At 38.6% G+C, this 20,778-nt stretch overlaps 2 protein-coding genes across 12 annotated transcripts in view; both read left to right on the forward strand.

The window, feature by feature from the left end:
- LOC132785271 (uncharacterized) overlaps positions 1-15,712 on the forward strand; it is a 46,884-nt gene extending 31,172 nt beyond the window's left edge. For 3 of the 10 annotated variants that reach the window (XM_060791300.1, XM_060791284.1, XM_060791293.1), the window contains exons 3-12: positions 1,563-2,102; positions 4,728-5,164; positions 5,240-6,224; positions 7,072-7,789; positions 8,460-8,651; positions 10,104-10,742; positions 10,861-11,504; positions 11,568-12,249; positions 13,108-14,497; positions 15,238-15,329. In XM_060791300.1, the coding sequence (XP_060647283.1) occupies positions 1,563-2,102; positions 4,728-5,164; positions 5,240-6,224; positions 7,072-7,789; positions 8,460-8,651; positions 10,104-10,742; positions 10,861-11,504; positions 11,568-12,249; positions 13,108-13,982 (5,712 nt within the window). In that variant the 3' untranslated portion in view covers positions 13,983-14,497; positions 15,238-15,329. Of the gene's footprint in view, positions 1-1,562; positions 2,103-4,727; positions 5,165-5,239; positions 6,225-7,071; positions 7,790-8,459; positions 8,652-10,103; positions 10,743-10,860; positions 11,505-11,567; positions 12,250-12,333; positions 12,401-13,107; positions 14,498-15,237 lie in introns of those variants that run through there. The other 7 variants (XM_060791335.1, XM_060791309.1, XM_060791344.1 and 4 more) reach the window with 7 other exon arrangements.
- A 1,066-nt stretch (positions 15,713-16,778) lies between these two features.
- On the forward strand, positions 16,779-20,222 carry LOC132785323 (CD63 antigen). Of its 2 annotated transcripts, none has more exons than XM_060791380.1 (4): positions 16,779-16,863; positions 18,267-18,359; positions 19,203-19,802; positions 19,872-20,222. In XM_060791380.1, exons 2-4 carry the CDS (start codon positions 18,291-18,293, stop codon positions 19,944-19,946), a joined length of 744 nt encoding a protein of 247 aa, XP_060647363.1. In that variant the 5' UTR covers positions 16,779-16,863; positions 18,267-18,290; the 3' UTR covers positions 19,947-20,222. The 2 variants fall into 2 exon arrangements, with proteins under 2 accessions (XP_060647363.1, XP_060647354.1); XM_060791371.1 differs by lacking the exon at positions 16,779-16,863 and adding an exon at positions 18,101-18,207.
- Positions 20,223-20,778: the final 556 nt, after the last annotated feature.

Below are 20,778 nucleotides of genomic sequence, written 5' to 3' on the forward strand. Positions count from 1 at the left end.
TCTTTTCGGCCACACAGCCCCGCACACTCAGTGTTTGTGTGTATGTTTGTCGCTGGTCATGGCACGATCCAATAAAATAAATAAAAGAAACTGTTAATTGCTCTGAGTGCACACTGAAAAGGGTGCAGTGGGTCAGCGACTGAGGTCTGGTCACGTGTGCAGCTGTTGAGATAAGAGCTCAAAGCAAAACACTTGACGTTCAAGTGCAATTGGCCAACAACCTAATGACCAATGCGGTGACTATTTATAACACACATACGCCCCTTCAAACACACCCAATAAATATGCATATTGCTAGCTGCTGAAATGAGGGTAAATGTTGTTGATTAGATTATGCAGTTATTTCATATACACAAATGACAAGTATTCATATACCTATGAAGAGATCATTCGCTTTAAAAGGTATCTTGACATATTAAATTATCAAGAAATGTTCTAGTCCTATTACTTAATTAGGATTATTTATATTTCTTAATTAGGAACAAGTTTAATTTTGTAGACTAAATCTAATTAAATTAACATTAATTGAACTAAAAACAAGTAAGAAAGTTACAGTCGAGTGTGCTCGACTGTGAGATACCCGCTACCCATTTTTAATAAGGGCCAAATATTGCGGAATTATTTTCAAAATATACCGAAAATACTAAAAAAATACTAAAAATATACCAAATGATATGTTTGGTATATCGATACAGGACACCATTCAAAATATACCACAGACGGCACAATGTACCAGATTGTCGCCCAAAACAACTAAAAGCCCTAGTAAGTAGGCGTTTTTGCCCATACAAAAGTATTTCTTTAATAACTTCCACAATTTTTATCTGAAATCATAACTACTATAGTAATTATTGTATATACCAAAATTCGCAACTCTAGCTTTAAAATTGCGCTTGTTATTTGATTTTTTTGATTTGCGGGGGCGGAAGTGGGCGTGGCAAAAATTTGAAACAAACTTGGTCTGCGTGCAAACATAACAAATGCTATCGAAAAAAAATTTTAGCTCTATCTCTTATAGTCTCTGAGATCTAGGTGTTCATACGGACAGACGGACAGACACACAGACGGACAGACGGATAATAAGATTGGCTGACAATATGGTATATTTTGTACTCTTTGGTATATTTTTAAAGTAGTAAAATGCCGATATTCAATAAAAAGGCTTCCGTATATTTTATTATTACGGTAAAATTTTGGTATATTAATACAATAAGGTAATATTGAAAATTGATTGATGATATCTTAAGGACGAGCCCATATACAAAAAGGCAATTCTATTATATTCAATGTTATGTAGACATCAAATATATGAAGTGCTATTTAACGATTCTCTCAATTTCGCCTTGACAATTTGTCTACCAAACACATTGAGAAAACACTCATCCGCCCTGTAGACAGAAAGTAGACCTACTAAACTTGTCAAAAATTGTACTTACAAACTTACGATCATAATACAATACAATTAATACAATCCAAACACATTATCCTGCTATCACGCCAAAAATCCTAAACTCTGTCTCTCTCTCCCGCTCTCTCTCTCTTTGTCTCTCTCTCTCTCTCAGATATCCGATTCCCAAAATATCTCACAGCCCAATGGCACACAGCACACACAGCGCAAGCAGTTGGAGGTGCTGCGCACCGCCAATGGCGCCATGCAAGTGATCCGCACACAGACAGTACAAAAGACATCTTCCACATCCCGTTGGTCCACCTCCTCATCCAGCACCACCACCCGCAGCAGTGCGGCGCCCATGGCGCTCTGGGCGTCCAAACCAAACCAAGGCGTTGACATTTGTGAGCTTAGCGACGACGACGATGACGACGACGACGATGATGATCGTGACGCTGGCGTCGCTGTCATCGTCGACCATGAATCGCCAGCCACCTCGAAGTCGAGCCACAGCTATGACCATGGCCAGAAGGAGCTGGTTGATGATCATGTTGATTTTGTTGTGATTAATGGCCACTCGGACGACGCTGACGAGCGGCAACACAGCCAAGTCGATGTCGACGACGACGATGACGACGTACCTCATTTGCACAAACTCGGCCACAATTTGTTACCCGATACTGCGCCAAGTTTAAAATTGAGCAATCTAATGGTAAGTTGTGTTCACCTACCCCCTCTCTCACTTTATCTATCATCCATCTACCATCGTACCAAACCCTCCTCCGCCCACTGGTCCCCAAGACAGGCTCAAAATGCGGTAGTAGCAGTTTGCTTTGGGCCGCAATTTTTCATTTGCTTGTTGGCGGCTCATTAGCATGCTGCGATGTTTGCTTTTCGTTTTTCTCCATTTGCTTCTGTTTTCTTAAATGTATATCTCTTTCACTTTTTTTTTGTATTTTGCTTTTGGTTTTTTGCATGGCAATCGGCAAGTCCCGACCATGGCAATGACCGAAAAACCATCTGCTTAGCTTGGGCAACGCTTAAGTGGAGGAAATCATGAGAAAATTGTAATCTTGAAGCTTACATAAATTATCATAACGAAGACTTTTATTTTACCGGTAATAGAAATGGGTATTATTATTTACTTATTGAAGAGCTAATACAAGAGCTTAAATAAACACTGACCGATAATTGGACTTAAAAGTTATCTGCAATATTAAAAGAATATACAAAATATAAAAATAAAAACCGCAGATTACCTCTTATTTATGTGCCTATAAAAATTTAAGAACATGAAAGTAATCTTAAGTTATTTTAACTGGAAGGCAAAAGAGTGTTCAACCTTTCATTACAAAAGTAATCACAGCGCTTGAGAAATATCTTAAATCAAATTATGGATTAAAAAACAAAATCCTTTGCTTAATTGCTAGAAATATAAATATTAAAAGGGAATTTATTTTATGCCCGTTGCCCATAGAAGTACTCTTAATAGCTTTGGCCAACAATATATGGTATATAATATAATCTACTGTATATTTATATATCATTACACCAATTATTGTCTTCTGTCCACTTTTTTTTTAAGTATATTTGGTATATTGTCGAGCACATTGGATTGAAGCTTTTAAGCACTAAAAAAAATAATGTAAGATGTTTTAGAACAAATTAAATTTAATGCAGATATGTAAGTCATAAAAGTAATTGCGAATTACTTTCTTTTTGATACTTTCTACATCATTTCAAAATGTTTTAATGTTTAAAAAGTCAACAAATTATATTACCATATGAGCTTTTTTGTGATCCCTATTTGCATTTATTAATCCGAAAATGAACAGAAATTTATATGTGCACATTGTCTAGACAGAAATTTGTTAGCTATTGGAACTTGACCATGGCACATCGATCTCTTTCATCATGAGATTGATGCCAGGCCCAGACGACCACGCTCTGAATGTGATTCTAATTAAGCGCCTGGCAACAATCGATACTAATAGGCGAGCTCAATTAAGCATTTAACACTTAAGCCAAATTTATGAAAAGCATCCAAAACCCATTTTGGCAGCCCGACATTTGGGTCATGACTACAAAGGAAATTCTGGCAAAGGCAAAACGTTGTATGGAATCTCCGCTGGCTCGGTCATTAGGCAAACAGAAAAAAAGTCTTTAATTATTGGGTCTGCCAAGGGGATGTTGAGGGGCCCAGCCTCTCTTTGTATCGCTCTGTCTCTTTCTTTCCTCCATACTGCTTCAAAGAGAAGACAGAGACAGAGAGACGCGACTCTCGAGCCAAGTTTTTTACACCCACCTGAAAAGTGGCCATGCCCATCAATCTTGACACGTTCAGTTTTTTCTTTCTTTATTTTTTTGTATGTTGTTTGCGGATTAGTATGCTTTTGGTGAAGTAACAGTACATGTTGTGGATATAATTACAAATGATAAATTGTATAATAGCCAATACAAATATTTGAGAAATTAGCAAGTTAAATACAGAATAGAAAAAATTTGATATTTATGTACATACGAGCACATTGGCTTATTTAAATTATTACGAATTAAAGCTCTTAGAAAATATATATTTATTTATAATTATTTCAATTCCTTGAAGTATTCATTTTAAAAGTTTAAAAGGAATAAAAAAACTGAACATTTGTAATAGTCCAATTTTTATGTGTACATTTATCTAACAACTTAAAAAGAGTAAAGAAAAAGGTGTATATTAATATATTTTAAAACACAAATCATCATTAACCACAACAAAATATTTAAGACTTTTAATATGATTTTAATTTTTGAAGGCTGATGTGCAGACGAGATTAATTCCGAACCCTCTTTACTAAGGATAGTTGTATAAATATTACTCAATAATAACAAATCGAATTAGATGCGTTAACTCAGAATTTTTAAGTTGTTATTTTACATTTAATATGTTAAATGTATTACATAATATATATTGATATACGAGTATTCAATAAAATGTATGCAATAATATTAGAAGGAACTTTAAGGTCTTACTTATAAAAAGGAAGTTGGAGCACTTCTAAATGACTTATTAGCTTTTTGATCCATCTTAATGCTAAGAATAAGTGCAATTTTATGAATGTCGCTCCATTTCTGAAACCGTCGCAGCTTAAGAAGCCATCAGCAATTAATGCGCTTATATTACACGGAAATCCATTAAAGAGTTTAGCTGCAAAAGAAGGACTTCCTCATGGAACTCCTTCTGCACTGCGCCCACACCAATAAAAAACAATAAGAGAACAACTGAAAGAGAGAGAGAGACAGATAGAGAGACAGACACTAATGCGTTCCAAAAACTGCTTTTGTTTGCCATTTACAGAAAAGCAGTTCGAGTATCTCCAGCCAAAGCAGCAACAACTCAAATTTAACAACTGCAGCGGCAGCAGCGACTGTTGGCAACACCCACAGAAATGCGGGTAAAATAAGCCTACATGCAATTGTTGGCCAGACGACAACAGCAGCGGCAACACCATCCACATCATCATCATCATCATCATTATCAACGTGGCCCAAGCGACTGGGACTGACGGAGCAGGCTGACTTATATGGCCAGAACAACAACAGCAGCAAACGTCGCGTGGGCGTCCCAAGTGAAGCTGCTGGCGATGCTGACGTAGCCGTTGTGGCCACGCCAACGCTGCGTCGTGATTTGGAAAGTTTCCGGCATTATAACGATGACGCCGCCACCGCCACCACCACGACAACAACAACAACAACAACAACGAGAGGCGACAACGACGATGATGATGATTTGCGGTAAGTGCTTCGGAATTGAAAACGAAATATTCATGGCATTATTCGATTGAACTTGCTGCCAAAAACACTTTGCAGACTCAGTGCTCGCCATCAGCGTCGCCAGCAGGTGTCCCAATCCGTCTACGCCCCGCCATTGCCCGCCAGCTTTGGCCACCTTGGTAGCCTGCAGCGTTCGCGTTCGATATCGACGGATGATCTCAGCAACGATTGGCCCGAGGACGCCGATGAACAGCCCTGCGGCGATTGGCGACGTGTCAGCAAACTGCGACGCTCCTTTCAATCCCAAGACTATCACAACAAAGTCCCAACTCGACCACGTCCGCGTCCCTTGGATTTGCCCAGCAGTTCGGTGAGTGTGGCCCGCATCAGGGAGGAGCTGGAGAACGGACGACTCCTCAAAAAGGTCATGCACAACAATCACGTAGATCTGGCAGCCCTCGACAGCATTCTGAATCCCAACACTGCCTCCACGGTCACGCAGTCTGCCAGCAAGCCGCTGGTGGCCAAGCGCAGCACATTCCTCACAGCCGAGTCGCTGCAGGAGATACGCGGCAAGCTCAAGAAACTGTCCGACGAGAGTCTCTACAAGGAGGACTTTCTGGCCCATCAAGCCATTACGAAACCAGCCGCCGTTGCAGTGCTGCAATCACCAGAGCCAGCTCAAGTGTCGGCACCACCTTCCGCCTTTCGTGCCGTCCACAATACGCACAGTCTGGAGACGCGACAGCGGCCCAAAGACACCAGCTCCAGTGAGTGGCACTTGCGACGCAAGTCCTACGGCTTTGAGAAGATGTCGCCACCCGAGAGTCGCAGCATCTTCCGCGTGGATGCTTCCACGGACAGCGGCTTGGGTCGCTCCGGCGAGCAGCTGGGCAACTGGTCACCCACCACAGATCGCACTGCTGCCTCAGCTGCCAATGGTGGACCTGGCTCCACCATCATCCACTTTGGACGTCAACAAGCTGCGCAGTCGCCAGCTAGTCCCAATGAAACCGAGCTGAGCAAACGACACTCGATTGCCGTGGAGGAAACTTGGCGCGACATTCGCAAGACATCGCAGGTGAGTGACAACAAAAGAAGAAGAAGAAGAGACTGCAATGTTATCGATCTGGAAATGTGTAACCTTTAATTCGCAATCATTACTAATGTTGTGAATTCACATGTCGGTTTTTCAATAATTACATTCAGCAAAATCTAACGATTATTTATCCTGATGAATCAATAATAATAATAGTGTATATTTTTAATATGTTCACATGTGAATCTAACATATATTGCTCAAAGCAAGCCTACATAGAATCTAAGTATGATCACACATAAAATGATTTATATTAGACTCCATAAAGTATGCAATACTTCAACAACATTCGAATATATTTCTTATCTGGACAATCTCAATAAATCGCATCTAACTTGTTTTTATCCAAGATTTTGAACATTTAAGTTCAATTCTGTAATACAAATTAATTCGATTTCAATTTAGTGAATTCAATGATGCGTGTCCCATCACGAGGACAGCTCTTTAGAGTTGAAAAGGTTTTTTAGGGGAATCATTTGAATATTTTGTCAACTGGCGAACTTTCAAAAGTAAATTTTTGTTGACTATAATAAACATTACCATATTCACATTAAATGTATGAAAAATAAATAATACTTTTTTATACTATGTTTTTCAAATGATTATTTATTTTTTATATTTTATTCTGAATAACACCTTTGATTTTACCTTGATCAAGTTTCTTTATTTCTGTTAACCACAACATTGAGAGCTGGTAGTTAGTTGTTGATTTAAGTAATTCCTAGTTTGGTATTGTAAAGCTTTATTAAAATTGCATTTAATTGTAATTATATTTAATTGTTGATCGTAAAATGAATTATAACTTACTGATTTTTATGGATACTCTCAGGTGCACGTGAATGGCGGTGCCGTGAACGGCAGCAACGGTAGCAGCAACAACAATAATATCAGCAGCTCCACACAGTTGCAGCGCAGCAGCGCTCAGAAGCGTGTGGAATTCTGCAAGACAGAGGTGCATTTTGCAGCCGAATCGGGCCGTGTGAATATTGTGGAAACCGATGGAAAGCCGCCGCCCACGCAGAACTTTCGACGACGTCGACGCACAGCAAGCGGTCCACTGCAAAGTCTGGTGAAATCGGCCAGTGTGACCAGCAGCATCAGCAGCACTAGCACCACAAGCTCTAGCAGCAACAATGTGACGCACTTTGGCGACGATCCCACTGTGCGCAGCAAGCCAATTGCCTCGAGCACTGTGGCATATCGAGCCATGCTCATGGATCCCCCAGAGCTGATCACACAGCCTGTGGCTGGCAGTCAGGTGACGGTGATAACGACGACACCGAAGCAGCCAACATTGGAGCCTCGCTACAGTCTGCTGGAGACGACGAGCTCAACGTCCAGGCATAGCTACACTTCCACCAGTGGCGTGGATACGACCGACAATGAGACCGACGAGTTGGCCAACATACGTGGCATACTGAAGAACAAACCGATTAAACCGAAACCTTATCATCTGGGCGAAAATATCGAGAGTGCCGATGTGCTCTGGAGCATGCCAGCTACGATCAAGAGTGAGCGCGAGAGCAGTCCACCAAGCCGGGAGAGCGGTGAGTCAACAATTACTTCAAAGTCTTTTAATAAACATAATTAAATGGAAATACAATTAGTTTTAAATTCCCAAGTGCTACATGTCTTAAACAAAACAATAATTAAGCTACAGTCGAGTGTGATCGATTGTTAGATACTCGCTGGCCTTTTTTAATGAAAGGAAAGCTATGCGGAATTAATTTTAAAATATTCGACATTAATATACCGCGAAATTCAAAAATGTACCACATGCTATACTTGGTATATTGATATACAACTACATTCAAACTATACCTTATCAAAATATACCAGAATAACATCAACAATTTTTATTTGATCGCAACCAAACCACACTATAGTTCTTATTGTCTCTACCAATATTCGAGACTCTAACTTTAGATTTAAGCTTGTTATTCCATTTTTATGAATTTGCTAAGTGGAAGCAAGCACAATGTTATATGACCCTATGTACAGTGGGTATTAAAACTATTGAACGCACTTAAACAAATTTTAATCAACCTTTTAACAAGCCAGAAAATGGATTGAATCCCAGATAAGCAATCACTTTATAATGGCAATCAAATGAAGAAATTAGATTAACACAGTTGTAAAAATCTAACAAGCTAAAATAATTACAGTTTATTAAACTGGATTTACTCATTTTGTATTTGTATTTGTATCTTTCTATAGCCACTGGCGATCACTCACCGATCACCACCAAATCGGTGGCCGAACGTGTGCGAATTGTGGAGCAACGGCAACAGCAACCACAGCAGCAGCATCAGCAACTACAGCAACAACGACAGCCATCGCCTGCTGGCAATGGTTACTCCACAAAGATCAATGTGAGCCTCGGAGCATCGGAGGAGTGGCTAGAAACAGGTTGGTAGAAGAAAAAAATAAAAAGAAATTAACTACTCGTACTTATTTTAGCTATTGTTGTGCCTGTTGTAGTAGCTCGTAATTATTGTTATTATTAGTGTCTTATATTTTGATTTGTCTTTGATTTATTGTATTGTACTTCAACGCGGTTTTGTTGTAAACTCCTCTACTTGTCTCTCTCTCTCAACTAGCGCCAAGTCTCAAAGTACTGAATACTCATATTCAATACTTGAACTCGTAAAGCATGCTGCTTCTAAATTGCCGCTTCTACTCGTACTCGTACTCGCACTCGTCTCGCCAATAAATATCTCTAACCCTGAACATACACTCACTTTCTAACCATTACCAAAGCCAATCTATAGACCGTTAATCACGCTAATATCAAAACTACTTTGCCCATGATTGGAACATGATTGAAAAACATTTAATGCTTTTTTGTTATCCAACAATATTATTCAAACTTAATTTAAATTTCTAACGCACAATGACTGTTATGCTTGTAAATTGTCAAACATAATTTTGCTTTACTTTCATAACTATTACAAAGTTGAAGAAAATAATGAGAAAATATTAATTTGTGCGATTTCAAAACATTCTTCACTAAAATTTTGTTTAATTTTTATTTGAACATTTAAATTGTAATTATTTGAAGTAAAAATTAAAAAGAAGAAAATATTTAAAGATTTCAATATCGTAAAATGGCTTTATTATTAAAATAAATGTCCCTTATTAATTCTGGTCTAAATTTCTAAATAGCCAAAATATTATTTTCCTTTCAATCCTTTGTCGATTTAAATATTCAATTCATTTTAAATAGAGCTATACATAAATGAATATTTTTCTTTTTCAATTCAGTTCGGTTGTCAAACTGTAATGACTGCAACACTCAAAAAAAGTAAATAAATACAAATTACCATAATGCAATATTTTTGTATTGAATTTTTTTTTTTAAATATTTTATGGATTAAATAAATCTAATATAAAACCTAGAAATTCTTTTTAAAAAAAGATTTATTTTCCACATTTTAAATTGCAATTAAAGCAAAAAATTTAAGAACAAAAAGAATTCGTGTAACTGTCAAATATTGCAATAAATTTTAATGGCTCTACTAATAAATTCAACTTTCATTTGTGATTCTGTTTGATTTTACAAGTCATTAAAAAGGAATAATTAAAAAAAAGATTTAAATAAAATTTAATTAGAATCAAAATTGCAAAATAAATGATATTCATAAATGGCAATTCTACTTAAAAATTAAAAATAATAATTCAGAAAAAAAATTTTAGATTACAAACAATTTGGAGAACCTCACTTAACTTGCTTTTCAATCCTGAATCCATCATTTTGAATAAATACCCCAACACTGCTACTAATCCAACTGCAAGTCATTAAAAAATCCAACAAAAAAAGCAAACCACCAACAACATTTTTCGCACATTTCGCTATCACAGGTTCAAGCTCAGGCTCAGGGCCAGTTCGTCGTCGCAGCAGTGCCCAGGAGCTGCTGCTGCAGGACTTGCGCGTTCATCAGCGCATCCTCGATGAGGGCCTCAAGTCCACATCGCTGATCATGAAAACAATGCGTTCGGCCAGCGAATTCGATGAGGCCATGCGTCGTCTGAGCATAGCTTCAATCGAGTCCGCCCTAATACAGCCCACAATTGTGGTGCCCACGCCCATGTTGCGCTCCCACAGCTATCAGGAGGAGAGCTCGCGTCGTACCTCGACCACATCGATAACCAGCAGCGATCTCTTTGGCAGCACTCTCTATGACTCCTTGCCACGTACTCCGCTGGCACCGCCGCGTCTCAAGCTGCTGGGCAACACGCAAATACCCGTTAGTCAGCAGTTGATGCAACTGCGGCGTCTCTACGATGCCGCAGAGCAGGAGGAGGACAGCGCCGACGAGGAGGTGAAGCGCTATTTCCGCGAGAACAGCAACAGTGATAGTGGAGGTGGCACTCAGGACAGCTCCTCGCCCGAGGATGTGGTGCACAAGGGTTGCGAGTACTCGAGCAGCTGGAGCCGGCTGAAGGCCAAACGCACCATCTGGAAGATCGAGGCGCAAGAACAAACGCTAAAGCGTGCAGGTAAAACTCGTGAATCTTCGTCGTCTTCAAGTAGAGGAGTTTACTTCGCGTCTAGGGCCAAGGCAGATTTTCCCCGTCTTAAATACTTTATCATGCTTCTCCTTATGGTTCTTTTCAGATCTGCCCAAGTCCAATGTGATGAACATTGCGCTGCATGCCCCACGGCTGCAAAAGCCAAAGCCAGCGCCTCCCACGCTACGCATTGGTCAGCTGGTGCCTGTGGCCAAGCCTCGCACTCTGCTCGTCCAACCGCAGCCACAGCCACAGCCTCAGCTCACACAGCTTTCCGTGGATAATGGCGACGAGTCGGGCAGCGAGTCCTTGAAGATTGTGAAGGAGGCTCGTGGCGCACGCAAGCTGCGTGAACATGAACTCTCCTACTTTGGGGTGCAACATTCTCCGACACCCAGCCAAACCACCAAGCAGTCCACCAATCCACGACGCACGCTGCCGTCACGCAGTAAGCAAGCAAGCCACAACGAGGAGGAATCCAGCACAGCAACCACAACGACCACCAAGTGGCAGTTGTTGAACGATCGACCCGATTTACTAAGACACAGCCCACAGGGCAACGACGAAAGCAACAACAACATCAAAGACTACAACGAGGATGATGAGCATTGCTATGAGAACATTGCCAACGAGTTGACCACCACGTTCCGTGTGAAGTCGCCATCTCCGAGCTACGAACGCAAGGCAGATTTGCAGCGGGATGCGCAGATTCTTAGCGAGATGACACGCAACGCTGATCAGACATTGAAGGTTCATCATCAGTCTCCTTTCACCACTCCTTACTTGAACTAATTCAATTTACTTTTACAACAGGCTCTCTCTGATGAGGCTGCCTACAAGGATCAGCGACGTAGATCCTGCTCGCTACAGCGTCGCAGCGCCAAACCTCTAGCCACCATCGACGAGAAGGTAAAGACATCGAGTGTGACCCGCGGCACCTTTGCTTCAGAGGCGCGTCGCAATTCACGCCAATCGACGCCCTCGCCAACTCGAGCACGCAGCTCATCGCAGTCATCCATTGAATGTTGTCCCCGCGATCGCTCGCGTTCCAGTTCGCGTGAATCCATGACCCAAGGTGGCAACTCGTCCGACGACAATCAACTGAGCAAGCAGCGCGTAGAGCGACTGCGCATGCGCACCCCGAAGCGAGAAAAGTCTCGCCACGAATCAAACGAACAACAGCGATCATCACGACAGAGCAGCAAGCCACGCAGCAGCTCCAGTGCTGTCACCCATCATCACAGCAGCAGGCATCGTGAGAAGGAGCACAGCAGCGAGCACTCGGGTGTGAAGCATAGCTCGGCTTCGGCTGCCGTCGTTAGCTCGTCGGGTGGCTCGACACGATTGCTGCGCTCATCGCGTGTCAGCGAAGAGAGCCGACCACGCACCAGCTCTCACCGCACCAGCGACCGAGAGCGCAATCGCGAAAGAGAGCGAGAGCGTGAACGTTCGCGCGGCAGTGAGAAGCACCGAGAAGAGCTTTCACGTTCACGTGGTAAGTCGCTTGTTTGCCTAAATATCGCCATCGTAATCATAATCCCTTGCCATATGCGTACTCGTATACTCGTATCTATTGCAGACTTGTTTGTTTTGGGCTTGCTCATTTTGGGTGCCACACAGCCGCTTAAGCTGCGCAAACGTTTTAGGTTAGCTAGCCGCGACAGTCAGCCATTCAAATCGAAACTAAGCCCCACCAAATTTGCAGTTCGGGCAATAGATCATAACTTGTGGCGATTGATCGAGTCAAGGCTTCAAGGCTGTTGCTTACTTTTTCCACTTGGCACTTGTTTTTCTTTACACCACGCAGCTGAGAATGAAATTTAAAATGGCTAAACACACTTTCGGAAATTTAAATCAAAAATAATGATAATAAATTATTAAAAGTAGAGAATATTTGTGCCCTGAAAAAACTAAATTAAATATTGATTTTTAAGACTTTTGATTTGATAAGAATCTTAAAATAATCAAATTTACAGTTTGAAATATATATTTCAATATTATTTAATTGACATTATTAAAAACTATTTCAAAATAATATTTAATGTAGCCCTCAGGAGTATACATATTTGAAGAAGAAAAACAATTCAAAATGAGGCATATAAATGTTAATCACAATACAAAAAGAATTATTTTTGAATTAAAGGTTTATAACCATAAAAATGAAGTTACTCATTCTCAGTTGCCGCAAACTACAAAATTTTCAACTCACATTTTGGCACACACACACAAACACAACAATTAGTCTTAATCAAGTTAACAGTCGTAGCAAAGTCCGCAAATTGGTTAATCTAACATTCTGACAACTTGAAATCGAATTCGCAAGCTCATCGTTTCCATTGACATTCACACACAGGTCACTCCAGTCGCTCGAGACACAGTGAACAGCAGCAGCAGCAGCAGCAGGCAGCAACAGCGGGTCACAAGTCGAGTAAAAGCGGTCGCAGCAGCAATCACAACGACACTGCACACACAACGTCGTCGGCACACAGAAAGTCTGCGACTGGCTCTAGGACAACAACAACAACAGGCAGTACAACAAAAAGCACAACAGCAACAACAACGCACAAAGCAACCACAACTACAGCTACAACAGCAACACCTACAACAACGCACAACGAACTGACGTACGTATACGTAACGAATTTAGCCAATACACAAACCGCCGAGGATGCAGACTATGCCAGCATAGATGAGACTGCCGCAACTCCGCTGCCACAACCGCCATTGCCGCCCCCTCGTCGCAAGCGCAAGCAGTCTCTCATACCTGTGCCTATACAGCCCGCAGCCGCCTACGAGCATCGCGTTAAGCTGGACATGATTCCGGTGGCGCCGAGCTACTCGAATCAGTCGACGCTGCGGTGCAAGTCGAAGCCTCAGCCTCGCAAGCTTTCGCTCAAGTGCACGCAATCAACGAGCTCAAGTTTCGCCTTTCTGCCATATTTGCCGGCCAAGCGCAACTCGAGCGTTAGCCATGTCTATGACAATTATTTGCTGTACGCAACACCAGCGGCCACATTGACCGCTAGCAAGCTGCGTCCCTATCAGCACAATTTGAGCAACGAGCACGCTCAACTCTTTGGTAGCAGTGGGCGTGGAGGGGCGGCAAATGGGGGCGCAACTGCTGCGCTGGCGAGTCGGCTGGGCAGTTGGCCAAAACGGTTGCGCAGGCGCCAGGTGCGCAGCAGTGTGTCAACGCATCAGCCCTTTGGCATCTGCACATGTTCATAGTCAGCGCTGGAGCATACAACCAAAATAGCAAAGTCGCACATGGATGGGCGCAACCGGATCTCATCGCAGTCACAGTCACAGTCAAAGATTTCTCTCACGTTACTCACTCCTATGCACTCCGAAAATGTTCTTCCTACTTTACTGTTTTTTTGTTTTTGGTATAATTTTCTTATTTTTGACTACCTCAATGCACGCGAAAATGTCGAAATGAAGCACGCAATCAACACGAATAATTAAAAACCAATTCTCGAAAAGCTCAAGACGAATTGCAAATCGGCAATTGGCTCTGTTTTCTAACCCGTGTTCCCTCCTAAATACTAATACAATAAAAAATAAATCCCCATGGCATTGAGAAACAAAGAGGGCGACAGAGAGAAGAGAAAAAGAAGAGAGTTTTTGTTTGTTGTTTACTCGGAGCACACACTCAATGGGATTGCACAAAAAAACAAAACAAAACAAAATATCACACACACAACACAATGAATGAAAATGGTTCTGTTTTTACTTTTGACAGCGTAAGCCAAACTTCAAAATTTTGAAAACATTTTTAGTTAAGCAACACTGGAAGCATGTTGTGGGTGCATTAGGAATATTTAGAGCTAACACCAAATCTTTGCTCGTCTGTAGAACGTTGAATGCTAGACTAACTTTCCAAAACTAATCAACTTTTCTACAATTTTCTTCTCTTAAAACTACTTTTCAATTACAATTTGAAAAAAAGGTATTTCTAAACAATTAGAAAGTAACGATTTAATTTATAACAGTAGATGGATTCCTAAAATGCATGTTTGTAAACAATATATTTAACCAGCTAAAATGATATTGGAAATTTCTACTCTATGCTAACATTTGTAGCACAACCTCTACTACACTTTAGAACACTATTTCTAGTATCGATTCTAAAAACTGACTATGAACATGTTGCTGCAAAATCAAAACAAAAACCAAAAAATATATCAAAATAAAAATCAAATCATCAATGAAATTGGACATGAACTGCAAATGAATCAAAACATCAACATCGCTCGCTCTACTCTATTTTCTTATTGTACCAGAACACTAAAAGCGGTACTTTAGCAAAACTGGAACTACGTAGTGGAAGTAGCACATTTGGTATACTCTATAAACAAAAAGGATGTTGTACTATATATTTATAAAAACCAAGTAGCAATGCATATTAAAACTGTATTAACAACTAATACCATTTGGCGTAATGCTAATTAACCTCTATATTTCACTCTCTATTTCTCTGCAGACACGGTAAAAGCACACTGAATGGGCATCATCATCACCATCAGCATCATCATCAGCATAGCAGCAGTGGAGGCAGCAAGCATCATGGAGGACAACAGCCTCAGCATCATATGCACAGTCTGACCACAACGACAATTGCGGCCACAAAGCATCAACGCGATCGCCATGGCAAGGATAGAAAATAACAATAAAGAAAAAGAATGGAAAGAAAAAGAGAAAGAGAGGGAACCTATGAACGAAGCAACGAACTACTAAACCTATACTAAATAATATAAAAACTAACTAAGATATATATATTCATATTTTATGGCGTGCTTATTTTTAAGGCGCTTTTACGAAGCCAACTTTTTGTGCATAAATCTGGTAATTTTTGAAATTTTTCTCACATTTACAAAAATTTCAAGATAATTACTTAAATTGGCGTATAAACAAAAAAAAAAAGAAGTGTTTACTAATCCCACAATTAACATTTTATGCGTGCATCTATTAAAGCGATTTCCAAAAGCAGTTCCTTCAGCACATTCATACATACGATATATAAAATACAACATATAATAATTAACTCAACTAATTTATACACCAACATGTTTTGGCATAAATTCAAAATTCAAGTATTATACTATGCCAACCCTGTTACAATATATATCCATAATCGTACCTAACATTTTGTTAAAAGAAAAACAATATTTGTCCTTTATGTTTACAAACATTCATAAATGAAAAAATGCATATAAATTTAAATAAATAACAAATGATACTCATATATATTCTTTAATAGCATTAAGTTTTGTAATTTGCGTATGCGAAACGATTTTCATTTATACATAAATTTTTAAAGATTTCGCACATGATTTAGAATCTGTTTTTCTGTAAATTCGTACAAATGCTACATTTCGATATATTATTTTTTAAAATAAAAATAAATATTTTCAGAATGACATGCGTATATGGTTTTTCTTGTTATACCAGCTACCCATAGGGTAGTAGGGTATTATAACTTTGTGCTGACAGAAAATGTATGTAACAGTCAGAAGGATCCATAATTTGACTCGATGAAGTATATATTATTGATCAAAATCAACAGCCGAGACGATATAGTCATGCCCGCCTTTCTCTCTGTTCGTTCATATAAATAGTTAGTTGCATTGGTTATCAATCTGATATTTTTTACACTATGGTTTATTTTGAATGTAGTACTTTAGAAATATACCAAACACACCCTTTGGTATTGCGGTTTATTAATTTGTTATATTCCGTATCTTTCTTATCTGTTCAAATTTATAAAATCTAAACCAATTTTGCATTTCCTACAGGTTATTCTAAAGTCGAGAAAACTTTGACTTTTTATTTTAACTTGCTAATTTTCATGTTATAATTTTACCATGTACGTGGGCTTTCGTGCCACATTTTTTATCTGTTCACTACACATGCACTTATAAGCAACTACAACAATTTCTCAGTATTATAGTATTTGTAAGTACGTCAGGTACGTATGAGTGTTGATAACGAAAAAAAAAGCGGGAGCGTCAATGTGATTTTTTTAGAATGAACGGGCCACTGAAGAGGCCAGTTGTCGTCCAACCGTCGTTACCAACGCCAGTTTATCGAGCTGTTTGCCGGTTGAGAAGTAAGTATATTAGATACGAACAGAACCGATGTCTGACGAATTCTCTCAGAGAGAAAGAGAGACGAACCGTTTACGACAATGACATTTGCAATTCCAATTGTAGCAAGTAAATAAATAATAGCGACTCGTGCCTATAAATGAAATGGAAATTCATTATTAATAAAACCAAAAAAATCGTTATCAATTTTAGGATCTAGATTTCATCGATGATTCATACTTGTATGTCGACATGAGTTAATGAGTCAATGCTAGGGCACCAGTTGAGCGATAATATAAAAGTGTTTCCAAAACAAAGGTGTTATAAAATTAGTATAAGACAGTCAATTGCTAACAAATAAACGAGTCTATGACATTGATGTGAACAGCTGTGCGATAAAGCGAAAAGAGACTTCGCAATATTTGATTTTGTAAAAAAAACGTTAGTACCAACTGTGCAAATTAATTGGCTACGCTACTTAAATTAAATTAAAATTTGTTTGGTGTGAAATTTGATAAATATATTGAAAAAATAAAATAATTTTAAAACATACAAATATCTTATCTGAATAAATAATTCAAATAGGTCAAGGCATAATTTAATCTGTTTTGAAATGATTTTAGAGTTGCTTTGATCATTCATATTGATCCAAACAGAAGTGCTATAAATATATCATAACAATAATAAATATTACGAAAGAGAATATCAGAAGTGTTGTAACCGGTTGATTACATATGTATTTAATTTAAAAGTCCAGTATAGATAAGATAGTGAAAAATAATGAAACTTATTCAAGACACGAATTGCTCAAACTATTGACGTGTGTTTTAATTCTTATATACTTGCTATAAATTCCCACTGAACTCGTTTAGTATTGATATCGATTTTCTCGGAATTTCGCAGTCCGACAATTCTACCACATTTAATTAGTGGCATGCAACAAACTAATTTCGTTGCAGCTAAAAGCGTAAAATACATTTTGAAAAAGTCTGCTATGCTATGCTAGTATATACAAAAATCATCAATATAATAATATTTGCACAGTTTATGCGTAAAATGGAGTGCTGTGTCCGGGAATTGGCCATTGTTATCTTATCGGGGCCAAAACGAGTTTATCTTGTCTGAGCTGCAACAACGACAGGTACTTGGTAGCTGACCACATTTTGGCTAAAACAAAGTGTTTGCCATATCGTTTGCCGATAAGACAACATTTTGTGATTAGAAACAATAGAACGAACGAAAGTTGACTTTGGGCTCTTCGAACGGTCTGCAACGCTAGTTATTATCATTCAGACTTTAATTCGCGGCGGTTGTGCTAAATTTTGTTATTTTACAGTAAACAAGACATACACAATTAATCGATAAAGGTGCATGATAACTGCCCATAATAAATATAACAATATTAAAATTGTGACTCCCATTTCAGAATTCAATTTACTAAAGCACCAAAATGTCGCTTCTAACGGGCAGCGCAAATGCCGTGAAATACACGCTATTTGGATTTAATCTGATCTTTTTGGTAAGTATTCAACTATATAGTACACCAGTATTTCTAATATATATCTGGATGAGTCATCGAGCCGTGGGAGTGCTTCCAAAGCAGAAACTCCAATTAATAATTGCCAACTATCTATGTAATTCGGCAGATAAGATAAAGCTAAAGTTTATATATATTCAAATTTAATAATGCAGCCGAATATTCAAGCTTAATAACTATCTCTTCCACTATTTTCAGTATCTTTAACTACATATGGTATATACTACATATACAAAATGCATATATTCTAAATACTAAATATACCATTTATATACCATTATGGCTGTATATACTTCACTACTCTACCTATATTTTTCTAAAATACAAATTATTCATAATAATGCTGCCGAATATTGAAGCTTATTAACTATTTCTTCCACTACTTTCAGTATCTTTAACTACATATATACTAAATATACAAAATACATATATACTAAATACTAAATATACTATTTATATACCATTATGGCTATATATGTATGTATATACTTCATTACTCTACCTAAATTTTTCTAAAATACAAATTATTCATTTCCAACATAAATTCCATTGCAATTTAAAAATAAAGTTAAGTTAAAGAAAATTGTAAGTCTTTTACCAATTTATAAGCTTGTGAAATTCTTTGTAGGATCTACAATCTAGATTGGTACGGCTTAAGTTGACATTGATTAATTTGAAAGCATATAGATAAGTCACCATTTGAGTTATCTGCCATTGAGGCTTTTATTGGTTTATTGTTGATTGTAGACGAACAAATACCCTTTTTACATTATTTTAATATGTAATTTATACAAATTTTGCTATGTTTTTCTTTTGTTTGAATAGATCACTGGCATCATTCTAATAGCAGTCGGAGCTGGAGTTGGCGCTGTTTACACTGGCTATGAACTCTTTCTAACTGCCAAATTCTTCTCCATACCAACATTCCTGATTGTCATTGGAGCGTTCATCATTGTGATCACGTTCTTCGGCTGCTGGGGAGCGTTGAAGGAGAACTATTGCCTCATCCTCAGCTTCTCCATAATGCTATTCATCATCTTTATACTGGAACTGGCAGCGGGCATCAGCGGTTATGTTCTACGCAATGACGCCTATAGCTTGATCAATTCAACACTGTTTGATTCGTTGTCGGAGTACAATAGCGTTAGGGCGACTCCAACGACTGCACTGTGGGACAATGTGCAGCGTGATTTCCAGTGCTGTGGTGTCACCAACTACACAAATTGGAACGATGAGTTCAAGAACTCTAGTTTGCCTATCTCCTGCTGCAAGATTCCTGCGGGAGCCTTGGGCACCTTCACTTGCGAAAATGATACTTTGAATACTAATCGGAACAAAGACGCCTGTTTATTGGGTTTCTCCGACTATATCTCCGATCATGCTGTTAGCCTTGGTGCCGCTGGAGTTGTCATTGCAGTGCTCCAGGTAAATTCCAAATACAATATCTCAACAAATACAAATACAGATTGTTAATAAATTTGTTACTTCTTTCAGTTCTTTGGCGTCATCTTTGCCTGTTACATTGCGCGCGAGATCAAAATTCGAAATGGTATCACTGGCTTCATGTAGATGAAAATCCCACCTATCGATGGGGAGTCAAAAATACATGTGAACTTAATACTCTGTAATCAGGGTGTTTATTCTTAAGGAACATACCATACGTTGTACTTTTCTGCTGATAAATTATTGAAATGTTTCTGTAATTTTAATAATTCCACTATTAAACACAACTTAGCTTATAAATCCTCACATGCACTTCCCTTGATTCTGTAGTAATTAATTCGCTTTATTGCACTCCCATGAGCAAATAAACTTAACAAGCGGAGCAATCGGAGCGAAACAAAATCCAATCTAATCGAACTTATTAACAAAGGAAAGGTATTATTTCTTTTTGCGTCTTTCTTTTTAAAAGTGTGGAAGAGATAGGAATCGACATATAAAATATACCGAAAACTGCGAATCATTCCGAAGACAGACAGAAATTATTATTTTTGCATAAGTCTGTTCTAATATCAGTTTTAAGTCCGTTGTATGTTAATAAAATATTATAAATTTATTAGAAATAATATTGTCTATAAATGCAGAATAATAAATTAAATGAAAACAAGTTACAAAGCCCCAGTCGAGTGTGCTCGACTGTGAGATACTCATTATCAATCTCTAATAAAACCATATTCTACATATATACAAAAAATATATCACAATAATATTAAAATATACAGAATGCTTTATTTGGCATATTGATGTAAACATTAAAAATATACCATAGAGTACTAAACATTCCAGATTGTCAACCACAGCAGCTAAGACCCGTGGTAAGTAAGCGTTTTTGAAACAAACATGATCCGCTGTCGAAAGAGAATGATAGCTGGATCTCTTTCAGTCCCTGAAATCCAGTCTT

This window comes from Drosophila nasuta, chromosome 2L, assembly GCF_023558535.2.
Source record: "Drosophila nasuta strain 15112-1781.00 chromosome 2L, ASM2355853v1, whole genome shotgun sequence".
NCBI classification, from domain to species: domain Eukaryota; kingdom Metazoa; phylum Arthropoda; class Insecta; order Diptera; family Drosophilidae; genus Drosophila; species Drosophila nasuta.